Source organism: Aspergillus oryzae, chromosome 5, assembly GCF_000184455.2.
Source record: "Aspergillus oryzae RIB40 DNA, chromosome 5".
Lineage (NCBI taxonomy): Eukaryota > Fungi > Ascomycota > Eurotiomycetes > Eurotiales > Aspergillaceae > Aspergillus > Aspergillus oryzae.
Window position 1 is genome coordinate 34888 of NC_036439.1, and position 11460 is coordinate 46347.

The 11460-nt window shown below is 50.0% G+C and overlaps 5 protein-coding genes across 5 annotated transcripts; 2 read left to right on the forward strand and 3 right to left on the reverse strand.

Annotated features, from left to right (window-relative positions):
• Nucleotides 1–323: 323 nt before the first annotated feature.
• Nucleotides 324–2360, reverse strand: AO090701000893 (uncharacterized protein; the record flags this gene model as incomplete). Its single annotated transcript, XM_001823621.1, has 5 exons — nucleotides 324–1205; nucleotides 1260–1570; nucleotides 1617–1983; nucleotides 2034–2208; nucleotides 2257–2360. 5 exons carry the CDS (start codon nucleotides 2358–2360, stop codon nucleotides 324–326), a joined length of 1839 nt encoding a protein of 612 aa, XP_001823673.1.
• A 144-nt stretch (nucleotides 2361–2504) lies between these two features.
• AO090701000892 (SDR family oxidoreductase) lies at nucleotides 2505–3423 on the reverse strand (the record flags this gene model as incomplete). The annotated part of the gene is made up of 4 exons (XM_001823620.1): nucleotides 2505–2663; nucleotides 2718–2774; nucleotides 2820–3180; nucleotides 3227–3423. 4 exons carry the CDS (start codon nucleotides 3421–3423, stop codon nucleotides 2505–2507), a joined length of 774 nt encoding a protein of 257 aa, XP_001823672.1.
• Nucleotides 3424–3725: 302 nt separating this feature from the next.
• AO090701000891 (uncharacterized protein) lies at nucleotides 3726–6363 on the forward strand (the record flags this gene model as incomplete). The annotated part of the gene is made up of 5 exons (XM_023237107.1): nucleotides 3726–4431; nucleotides 4479–4617; nucleotides 4671–4817; nucleotides 4870–5197; nucleotides 6298–6363. 5 exons carry the CDS (start codon nucleotides 3726–3728, stop codon nucleotides 6361–6363), a joined length of 1386 nt encoding a protein of 461 aa, XP_023092326.1.
• Nucleotides 6364–6429: 66 nt separating this feature from the next.
• On the forward strand, nucleotides 6430–6881 carry AO090701000890 (RHO alpha subunit C-terminal catalytic domain-containing protein; the record flags this gene model as incomplete). Its single annotated transcript, XM_003190309.2, has 2 exons — nucleotides 6430–6630; nucleotides 6681–6881. The coding sequence occupies 2 exons, from the start codon at nucleotides 6430–6432 to the stop codon at nucleotides 6879–6881; spliced, it is 402 nt and encodes a 133-aa protein (XP_003190357.2).
• Nucleotides 6882–7858: 977 nt separating this feature from the next.
• Nucleotides 7859–8395, reverse strand: AO090701000889 (uncharacterized protein; the record flags this gene model as incomplete). The annotated part of the gene is made up of 2 exons (XM_023237108.1): nucleotides 7859–8281; nucleotides 8348–8395. 2 exons carry the CDS (start codon nucleotides 8393–8395, stop codon nucleotides 7859–7861), a joined length of 471 nt encoding a protein of 156 aa, XP_023092325.1.
• Between the last annotated feature and the right edge of the window lie 3065 nt (nucleotides 8396–11460).

Genomic DNA, 11460 nt, shown 5'->3' on the forward strand with positions numbered 1-11460 from the left:
GGCTTTCGTACTGTGAGCGATATATATCTCCCATCCATAGCCTCTATACCTTAAATCTCCATTACTAAGACATGTCTCCAAGGATTCAGGACAAGAAGAAGCTCACAGAATCATACAACATATTATTATCTACAAAAGCTGTTTCAGCAGGATTTTGTTATAAACTGGTAAAATTGTCAATTTCCGAGTAAAAGATTCCTCCCCCTAAATCCCTCTACGCAGGGACTATACATGCCACCGTCAGGACAACACTCCTTGAGTAACTTTTTCTACTTCATTATTGTCCATAACATCATACATTGTCACGAAAGTCTAAGTCTGCTTTACATCATAAAAGCGAAATAGTCGTCTATCCACTTCCCAGCCTCTGTGCCCGCGGTCAGTTCCCAAGTATCAATACTCCCCACGTATCCATCGGGTCGCACAATCACTATGCCAACCTGCTCGCCCTGCAATGACCCAAACCATTTATCCGTACAACGTGGTGAATCAACATCATCAAGATACAAGGTCCAGCGGCTATCCTGCAGTACCTTGGGTAGATCTGCAATTTCGAACTCAGACTTGGAAGACTGAGTCACCATCGCATATGTAAAGACACTGGACACGGAGGTATATCTCTGTGGCTGTATGAAAGCGTCTGAAGGGGCTGCTCCTTGGGGTTGGGTCGCATATGACTGACTTGCTCGTGAGGGTACCTTTCCCATCCCAGTCGCATTGTCGAGTCCCTTACATATGGTACCGAGAAACCCAAGTGCCTTTGGAACATCAGGAATAAAGAAGTATATACGGAACTGGCTCAACATCGGAATATCAAGCTGGATAGAGACAGGGTTGGCGTCAATGTATCGAGTCACCTTGGCTGGAAGCTGGAGGGTGCCAGGCTGCAGGGGGGTTGATATGGCAGTCCTGCCTCGGTTCAGCAGACCATGCGAATATTCTGCACCCACGCCAGAGATGAAGCGAATATTTTCATCAAAGTTCTTCGCAAGGGCAGCCTCACCTTGCGAGAAAGCTTTGCAATGCTCGGCATCGAAGTTTATAAGATCGTAAGCAATCTTCCGTCGTTCCTGTTCGTAGGTGGCTAGAAGGGACGGTTTGGCCAAACCACGAATGACAAGGTTAAGCTTCCATGCCAAATTAAAACTGTCATGCATGCTTGTATTCGCTCCTTGGGCTGCCAGAGCAGAGTGACAGTGTCCAGCCTGTTGAGTATTAGCATGAAGCAGATGCAATGCAGTCTGGGTGAGATATCATACATCACCGGCAATGAATATCCGCGCCTCGGAGTCCATGAACCGTTTCGCTACTCGTTGGCCCACGACATAATTTCCGAACCATTCAATTGTCTTCCACTCAATGCGGAACGGGTGCATCGCATCTCTGGCTCGTCGCATAACATATTCCGGTGTAGCCTTGGACCTATCAACCCGTTCGCCGTCAGTCTCGCTTAGCTGAACGTATAATCGAGTCATGTTGCGTTCGCGAGGGATCCAAAGAATAGAACCGGCCTGGTCGGAACGCACGGCGACTTTACTCCAGAGGTCGGGAAAGTCGGTATCGATGACACCTATTCCTTAGCTTCGTACTGTACGTGAAGAACCGGATGAGCTCACCATCCAGCACACCCCATGATGCGTTGGTCACCTCTCCCTCCAACTGTGCGTCTGGGATACACTCTCTAACCTTTGATCGAGCACCGTCACATCCAACCAGGTAGCCGGCCCGGATAGTCTTGATGGTCTTGCTCGCTAGGTCCTCATATACGATATCCAATTGCCCTGTGCCTGCCATGCGCGAGCAAGACGTAAACCGACTATTTCTCATGACGAAGGCACCTCGAGCCTCCATATCATCGATCAAGACCTCTTCAACCATCCCCTGGTGTGCAAGAAGGATATAAGGATCGGAGGCACCGACGAGGCGCTCAGGATAGTGCTCTTGACGTCCGACTCGGTGGAGGGGTTTATCTGCCGTTGATTGCTGGGATCTGTCAGCCACAATCGAAGAGGCTTGAAGTGGTAAAGCCATACCCAGAAAGAGATATCGTAGACACGGGCGGCATTTCTCAATAAAGGATCGGCGAGTCGCATCTGCTTGAATGTCTCAATCGTCTTGGGTTGCATGCCATCCGCCTTGCCGGTGGAGGTCTTGTCCGGACGATCGTCGAGGATTGTAACATCAATACCGAATCGCACCAAATTGCATCTGCAAAACTGTGAGTTGACCAAGCATGGTGGTTGGGAGTGGACCTACGCAAGCATCAACCCGGACGGCCCAGCGCCAACCACCACGACAGTGGTTGAAGCATCCAGAGGCCCTCTCGAACTATATCCTTCATTGTCCACGCTGGGTGCCATTTTTGTGATTGTTTCGTTTTAGAAAAATAGAGCCGATACAACCTCTCCACATTGACAAAGACCTGGAATTATTATAGAATGTTGGAGATGAAATGCGGAGTAAGCCTAACCCCCACTCTTGCCCTATCTCCATCTCCATCTTCACTACCATCGGGTCACTCCCCCATCTACAATGATATCCTGCCCCGTCATGTACGCACTGGCGTCGCTCGCTAGGAAAACACACGCCCCCATGATATCCTCAGGCTCGGCAATCCGCCCATTCATGGCTTCCGACTCCCAACCTTGAACAAGATGGGGGAACTGTCCAAAAAGTCAGTGTGGGACAGCAGAGCAATTGGGTCTTGGGCGACCTACAGCTGCAGTCATCTCTGTTCGCACGTACCCAGGAGATATGGAGTTTACTCGGATATCCTATTATGGTCAGTCAAAGCTTGGAAAGCACGGTCCAAAACTCACGTATTCGGCCAACTCTTTTGCAATGGCTGGGCACATCGCTCGAACTGCTCCTTTGGTTCCGCAGTATGCGCTGCACAATTGGCTTCGCACTGCAATGTGACTAGCCATACTAGCTACAAGAACGATGCTCCCATGTTTTGTCCCGTTCGCAATCATCTGTTTTGCCGCCAGTTGGGCAGTAAAATATAGACCAAGTACATTAATCGAGACCAGATCGTGGTGGTCTTTGTAGGTAAACTCCAGGAAGGGTAGATGGCGGTTGATTCCAGCGCATGGGACACAGATATCGAGAGCATTGTTGAAGTCCTTCTGAAACTGCGAGAAGCCACTCTCAAGCGATTCCTGCGACGAAACATCGACTCTATCTGGGTCAGCCATATACCATTTATGATATGGGGATTACCAACCTGTAATACGCTGTGCGAACATTATACTCCTTCTCAATGGTATAGAACGCAGTGTCTGGATCTACGACATCGAAGACGGCTACATTTGCCCCTGCCTCAGCCAGTCCACGCGCAAAGGCGAGTCCGCAACCTCGGGCTCCCCCTGTTACTAGCGCAGTTCGACCTTGGAGCGAAAACTGATCGGTTAGCCTGGACATGGATAGTGCAATGAAACACCTACTTTTGACATGATGCAAATTTTAGAAGCTAGATAGAAGCGTCAATGTTCTTCCGTGTCTTGTAACGCATGAGTTCATGGTTTTGCCCCCTCAGATATAGCAGTACCCCTTGCAGTGTCGGATATCGGCAGGTGGGTGAGCACAGATAACCCCCATCTTTGATCCGTGGGATCTCAACCACAAACGAGCTACTCATAAATACCTCAAATACAGAAGTGCATCTCTGAATAGGATTCAAGACACACCCCACACTCCTATCACCTAGTCCACTTTCCTTCAGCATGGCCCCTCGCATTCACATTAAGCAACAACAAACCCGCTCCCAATCATGCCGACTTGACATTCTGATTGTCGGAGCTGGCCTGGCAGGACTGGGCTCCGCCATTAGCTGTGCTCTCGTCGGTCACGCTGTTCACATTCTCGAAGCTGCCCAGGAGATCAAAGAAGTCGGCGCTGGTATTCAAGTTCTTCCGAACAGTTCGCGCGTTCTCCAGCATTGGGGCCTGGAGGAGGCGTTGACCCCGTATATGACGTTTCCAAGTGTCTGTAATTTTATCGGATGGAAGGGGAATAAAATCTCCCACATGGACTTTCATGAATCCGAGAGCAATTATCCTGGAACATGGTATCGGGATTTCCATCGTGCGGATCTCCAGCGGTGTCTTGTGGACAGAGCTCTGGAGCTAGGGGTACGAATGACCTGCAATGCACGCATCGCAACCGTCCATGTCAGCGATGATGGCGCCACAGCAACCGTCGTCGCAGCGGACGGGAGGCAATGGGAAGGAGATCTGGTGATCGGAGCCGACGGTGTATTTGGAAAGTTGACAGAGGAGTTGCTTGGGCGCAGCGATCCCCCGGTCAAGACGGGGGATCTCGCATATCGCCTATTGTTGTCAACTGAAGAGATGCGAAAAGACCCAGAGTTGGCACCCTTTGTGAACCATCCGCAGGTCAACTACTGGCTGGGTCCTGATGCTCATGCTGGTTTGTTGCATTCGATGATGTTATTTGATTTAGCTAACTTTTGGCAGTGAACTACGTACTTCGAGGCGGAGATCTGTTCAACATGGTCTTGCTTGTGCCAGACGATATCCCGGAGGATTCCCTAGCATCAACGATCGAAGGAAACGTGCAGGAGATGTGCGCCTTGTTTGAAGGCTGGGATCCACGGTAGGTAACTACTACAGGCCTTCTACGGCTACTTCGGTCACTGACACCAGTAGTATTCAAAAGCTACTCAAGCTCTGCCAGTCGGTGCAGAAATGGAGGCTTTGCATCCGTTTCGGGGAGTTCGACTGGTCTCATCCATCCGGTTCATGGATAATGCTGGGCGATGCCGTGCATGCGACTCTGCCATATCTCGCTTCAGGGTATGATCCGGCTTTTGAGCCCTCTAGTCTAGAGCTAACTATCATCTCCTAGGGCCGGTATGGCTTTCGAAGACGGTGCCGTTCAGGGCGAATGCCTATCTCGCCTCCCTGACCGTGATGATGTCGCAAAGACGTCGCCAGACTTCCTCCAGGCTAAAAGGCACGCCCTGTCTGTGTTCCAACAGTGTCGTAAGGAGCGTACAAAGATGGTCGTTGACCGAGGAAACATCCAACAATATTTATATCACCTACACGACGGGCCCGAACAAGAGGAAAGAGATCGCAAGATGCAGATGACACCCACACCTGAAGGCGAGGCGCTGGCTTGGAGAGACCCAGGGTTGGCTCCGAAGCTATTGGGTTATGATCATATTGCCGATGTGAGTTTATCCAAGTGATAGTCGACGAGCCCAATTAACAATGATCAGGTGGATCGCCATTGGAGTATTCGGCAAGAAAGTAATTTGGTGGAATCCCGACTTTAGCTACCTGTAAATCGAATTTTGAAATTAAAGTCTTGGTCAAGAGTCTATGATTGTGTAGAACGGGGACCCACTGCCCCCATCTTTGATATAGGATGGTTTATCGGCCTCCCCATTCTTGAGACCCTCTCCATCCAAGTAATCCAAGTGATTCCCCGCTCCGCCTATCTCGTATATAGGTGTCCCAAAGGTCTTCGCGACGATGGCAATCTGGAATTACTTTTTGGTATACCACGATAATACCCAAATCTCTCCCGAAGATGTGGCAATTCCTCGGCTTCTCCTCCAAGCAACCAGAGAAAGAGCCTCCGCGAGGGCTTCCTGCATCGTGGTATCGCTCTGAGGCGATGTACCAGCTGGAACGCCGAGCTATCTTCTCGAAGCGTTGGATGCTCCTCACCCATTCGAGCCGATTCACCGAACAAGGCGACTTCCTCTCCTTCACCGTTGCCAACTTTTCATTCTTCTTGATCCGAGACCGTGACAGCAATATCAATGGTTTCCACAACGTCTGCCGGCACCGCGCATTCCCCGTCGTACAAACTCGTTCAGGATCGACCTCTATTCTCAGCTGCAAGTATCATGGGTGGTCCTACGGACTCAAGGGAAACCTTGCCAAGGCACCGCGCTTCGAAACTGTTCCCGAATTCGACAAAAGCCAGCATGGGCTACTCCCCGTACATGTTCACATCGACAAGGCCGGCTTCATTTGGGTGAATCTGCAAGCGGGCTCGCCGGATGTGAGATGGGAGGACGACTTCCAGAGAATTGATGAGCAGCCACGGATGCAAGACTTCGACTTTGCTGGGGAATACACATTCGATCACTACTGGGAGATGGACTTGGATGCAAACTGGAAGGGGGTGATTGAGAACTATAATGAGTGCTATCATTGTGCGACTTCACATCCGCTCATCAGTGGCGTATCGGATCTTCCTCGCTATCGCGTGGAGCCAACGGCAGGATACATGGAGCATCACATCTTCAACAAAGAACAGACCGATGCCCAGTTTAAACGGGCTATTACCTATTTCTTCCCCACCACATCAGTTACCGTCACGTAAGTAAAGCATCCGGCCATTTACGTATGTCGCTGACCAAGAAGTGACAAATTCTTCTATATCCAACGCATGATCCCGGTGTCCGCAACCAAGAGCAAGATTGAGAACGAGGTATATCGTCATCGAGATGCGACGGACAAAGAGTTCGATGATATCAACGCGTTCTATCGGCAAGTGCTTGACGAGGATAAGGAGTTGTGTGTAGGCGCCCAGGGCAATCTGGGCACCGGGGTCTTCGTCAACGGCGAGCTTCACCCAGACAAGGAAAAGGTATGCAGCATAGTCTCGAACGAGGAGATTTCTCTGACTGGCGATGACAGGGCCCGATTCATTTCCAGGAGAATGTGAAGGAAATGCTCATGGAGCACCGAAAGAAGGAAGAACAACAAGGCGGACGAGAAATATGGCCTGCGATTCCTAAACTATCTGAGCACATGACTGAGAAGCTGGCTGGCGAAGAACGATTCTGTTCACAATTAGAGGCTACCACTTGCCTGAACAGGCCGGAGCTGACATGGTGATTCTATTCATTTATGCTAGCAGGCTGAATCACTGATCTGTTCAGTCCTTCATGATCAGGTTGATCTGGACCAACTCCATCTAGTTGATATCCATACCGAGACAGTTAAGTTCGTACAGTATCACAATTATCGCAAGGTAGATATCATTGGAATGGATTATTCGTAAATCGGAGAGTTGGATCCATCCGTACCGCACTAGTATTGATTCAGGAAGGCGGAATGTCAAAGCGGTAGCAAAGATCTGCCCTCTGAATTCTGGTGTTTTGATGGGGAAAGTCCAGATCGTAGATCATCACGTGGCCCACCTTCCCAACTCGCCAAGTCCCAGCCGCGTCCTTCCATTCTCCCTGGCCATGTCTTCTTCCTGCTCCTCTTCTTCTTCTTCATCCTCCTTCGCCTTGCGACATCAGTAAAGGAAGTATTTGCTTTTTGCCGCTCTCGCCGCCAGTCCTGCCATTCCTGTGTTCTCATAGGACTCTCCGATTTCACTGGTTGACTTCGGATTGGGCACGTACTCGTGACCAGACCGCAAGAGCTTTTACCACTTTACTCCCATCTTGTTATCATCATTCTTGATCCGACATATTACCTGAGTCAGGGCTGCTCAACGCTGTTCCAAAGCCCGGGTGGGAGGGCTACTCGATGCATCGAGGGTTCTCCATTTTAATCCAACGAATGTTGCAAGGACACAATGACCACCACATCGCAAAACTCGCCCTGGGTCTTGAACAAAGCAGTGATTGTTTATACACCCGATTTCGATGTTTCTTGTCGTGCTAGCCTTCGTATCTTCCATGATGAAACTGCCAACCGAGGATCCATCACCCTTTCGATCACGGCAGATCTCGCTAACCCTTGTGTCAGATCACAGGTGAGGTTGAATATCCCCCCAGAAAGAGTCGAAAAATGTGTATTACATAGGACTAGCAACGACGGCCTCTGTTCACCTGGTTTGCTTCCCACGATCCCGGCGCTTGTCACCAATGTTTCGGCAGTCTCAACACTGAGTTTGACACTCCGTACGATCGGGATTGTTGTTTGTCCATCTGAGACGGAGTCTTTAAGCCCAGCCACACCAGGAGACCTGAATTTCCAATCATTTGCAAAGATCTGTCGATCTGAATTTCTCCGTATACACTTTGCCAGACGACAATGTGGGGATAAAGAACTCCATAAGCTCGAAAGGTTCTCGCAGGCCCTGCGAGGAAAGAGTCTGGAGGCAGAGCCGTTTGACCACGCTCGCCACCGCACGGTCCAGAAAGATTGGCATGTCTTTTGTTTATCGCCCGATCCACCACCTTATTGTCAGGAGTCCGTGTCCGAGCAGGTGAAGCAGGTGGACCCACCCCCATACTGTGAGCAGTCCGTGTCTGAGCAGGGGGTGAGAAAACGGCGCAGAGGTATCTTCTCTTCTTATTTTCGTCTTATGTGCTATTGTCATTCAATAGTCCATTAATAATATTTAGATCCAATGCCACTTGACAATAAAACACGAAAAACAACGCTCCTTTCATCCCCTCAATCGAGGGGCTCTCCCACCGAGCCCGATACACCGAGTACTCTCCCCCCATCCCCTCCGTCCCCGTCCTCAATCCGTCCAACTTGCTTCACACATGCTTCCTCTCCTGGCCGCACAGAGCGTAACAGACTTGCGTATCTTGTACATGAGTTCAGTAGTTTGTCAGATGGCCAGGTTCGTAAAGTACTAATTGGATCACGACACGATCATCTCCTAGCCATACCAAACGATGTAGACAATGGCCTGGCATCGGAGTCGGAGAAAGTCAGCTTTGCCAAGGACGAGCCGATTACACGCCGCAGTCTGGAACAATACATCGAGACGATAATCAAGCGCCACATATCCCCTATCGTCGATGAGATTGTCGATAGTGCCGTGAGCATGTCTCGCGATCAGTTCTTCGACGAATGCAAAACGAACGAAGCCGAATTTCGCGAGCAGGTCGACGATGGTACTTCCGAGGTACGCACGATGGCCAATGAATGTATAAAGGAGATGCAAGAAGAAGCGCAAAAGCACATTCATGAAATGGAAGAGCAAGCACAACAGTGGATGAATGATATTCAGAATCAGGGAATCCAGGTTGAGATGTCTGCGGAGAAAAACACGGCCAAGTTGAAGTATTGGTTCAATGCTTCTTCACGGTTCTTACTCGATAGCAAGTCAGGTAGCCATGAGCTGGGCACTGATGTCCGACGCAGTTCCATTTAGATTTGGTACTGCCCTCATAATTCTCAGCATTGTCGTCGTGCACTTCGATTTTTTATAAGTTCGCTAGAAGATTAGTGACGTGGGCCGGCATCGAATCGCAAAACGCGAACAGGCTCCCAACTTCATTTTGCATGATCTAAGTATCGGCGTCATCAGCTCTGGATCTCATATCGAACCCGTGCTTTGGATTGAACACCGAGGCAGCCAGCTACCAAAGCGTCGAAGACAAGAATTCGTGCAAAGGGGACGCAGGGTTGAACTGATGGGGTCCTCCGTCTCACAATGCCGATAGGTGCGCGTCAAAATGGCAGAAGCCACAGGCAAGTTCACCTCCAGCATCGCAGCTGGTTTTTCCAGCTTCTCTCGGGAGCTCCACCAGACACACTCTCCTTCTCGATGTCAATGAAGAAACCTTCCGCGTTACGGGAAGGCAGTCAAAGGCTGCAGGATCGAATTCCCGCACCTTGTACCTCAGGTTGTTCTTCCACGGCCCACAAAGATGAGTAGCAGACAAGTACAGTAATTGTAGTTCTGGGGTTTGTCTTGTACCTCGTTCCGGTTCAGTTAGAATGGGGCAGATATACATCAGGCTTGATCCTTCTTTCTTGTATCCGTGGGCCTGGATATGGTCGCCGGTTAGACAATTGGGACCGGTGGGACCATCTGTGCATGCTGATCGTAACATTAACTTAGCGGTGGTCTGTAGTATATCTTTGAAGCATTCTTTACGGTCACGTCCTTGATCTTGTATAATCTTTTATCGGGGTCGATATTGCCTGAAGTCCTTGAGTCGTCAAGAATTCGAGCCAGCGACACTCCAATCAGGAACCCTAGTCGGGAAATGGGCGACTGCCAGCCAGGAATTTCGCGACTCGTATCATAGTCGGGCCCCGGCCTGCGCATCAGCTCTCGCTTACCCAGCTATAGTTTCCTCCCCGCCCAGGCCAGACAAACGCTTCCTATGCCTATCACCAGTCGATAGGCACACCCATCCGCGCAACTATGTGCACCTGGTCAAACTCTTGATCCTTCTCTACATTTACCAAGATGAATGGCTCGGAGTGCACCCCTTTGAAGGGTTAGAGGCGGGCGCGGCCCCTCGCTGCCATATCCCGGAGTTCCTAGCTTCTTCTTCTTCTTCTTCTTCTTCTTCTTCTTCTTCTTCTTCTTCTTCTACGACTATCACGCTCCCCGAGATCCTTCCTGCGCTGTACCTCGCCGCCGCAGACTTTAACGACTTGCCATGACCCGGCAGGGCACGGTAGTGTTCGACCTACCAGGCCACGCGTGGTTCGTGGTCGATTCACCCGGACTGGCCACCGGGCGGATTACTATTGTAGACTTTGGCTCCAGTGGAAGTGTCTGTGCTTCTGTCTCCCGCCGGCCGTGGAATATGGGCTAAGTTATGGGTTTCATGTGGATGGGTCGGTTGGTGTCTGATATTGTGGACTTATCTATCGGGAGACCGCCATAGTATAATGAACCGTTTGTTTTCCCCATAACGTTCTTGGTCTGTGTGGGGTCACAATTGTTGTCCAATAACGAACGGTAGCTTGGATATGGACCTTCCGATCCTCGACCTCTTGGAGTCCACTCGACAGAGCAATCGGTTTCTCCATCCCGCCTACTGTTCCCGCAGTAACTGGGACGTGTGGGCCCGGATCATCGAGCAGAGTGTGCCTGGGTATCTGGAGCTGGAAGAACAAGGGTGGGAAGTGGAATTCGAGCTTGATCATCTGCTGGAGATTGAGTAAGTGCTGAAATCTGTAACAGCATGCCGCCACCCCAGTTGTTATGCTCGCAGACTAGCGGCTAGCATGATCGAAGTGCTGCATCACTGTCGTCTGTAGACCTCGGTCTGCATCCATAGGTTAGGGCCGTTACGCACAGGTTTAGAACTTTAGATCTTGAATCCATAGTTTTCTATTGGGCACCCGTAGGCTGATAAAAAAGGGAAACACACGGAATCATATATATATTCGGTCTGTATTGTGGTATACACTAGGTAGTCAATGTCATAGAGGTTTGGTTTACGGTATATCGACAGAATACCAATTTAATGATCAGTTGTATACCACATCCGTTGTCCTGGGCAGCTTAGAGGGATGTGGTGGAGGATGAGGAGGAGAGTGTTCTCTTGTGGGTTACTGAGGAGAATGTGTAGCATCCTTGAGCATTGACAAGATATTGGTGATCTATCTAGTCGCTGGTGCTCTGGGCTTGGTTTGTATGCATGTAGGATAGCGACCAATGTAGGTGAAAAGGCAGACTGCCATCTATTGATAGCGATATTGAGTACTAGCATAGGGTGGTTAAGTGCTAAAGATGAATGACAGTCTGATACTTGAA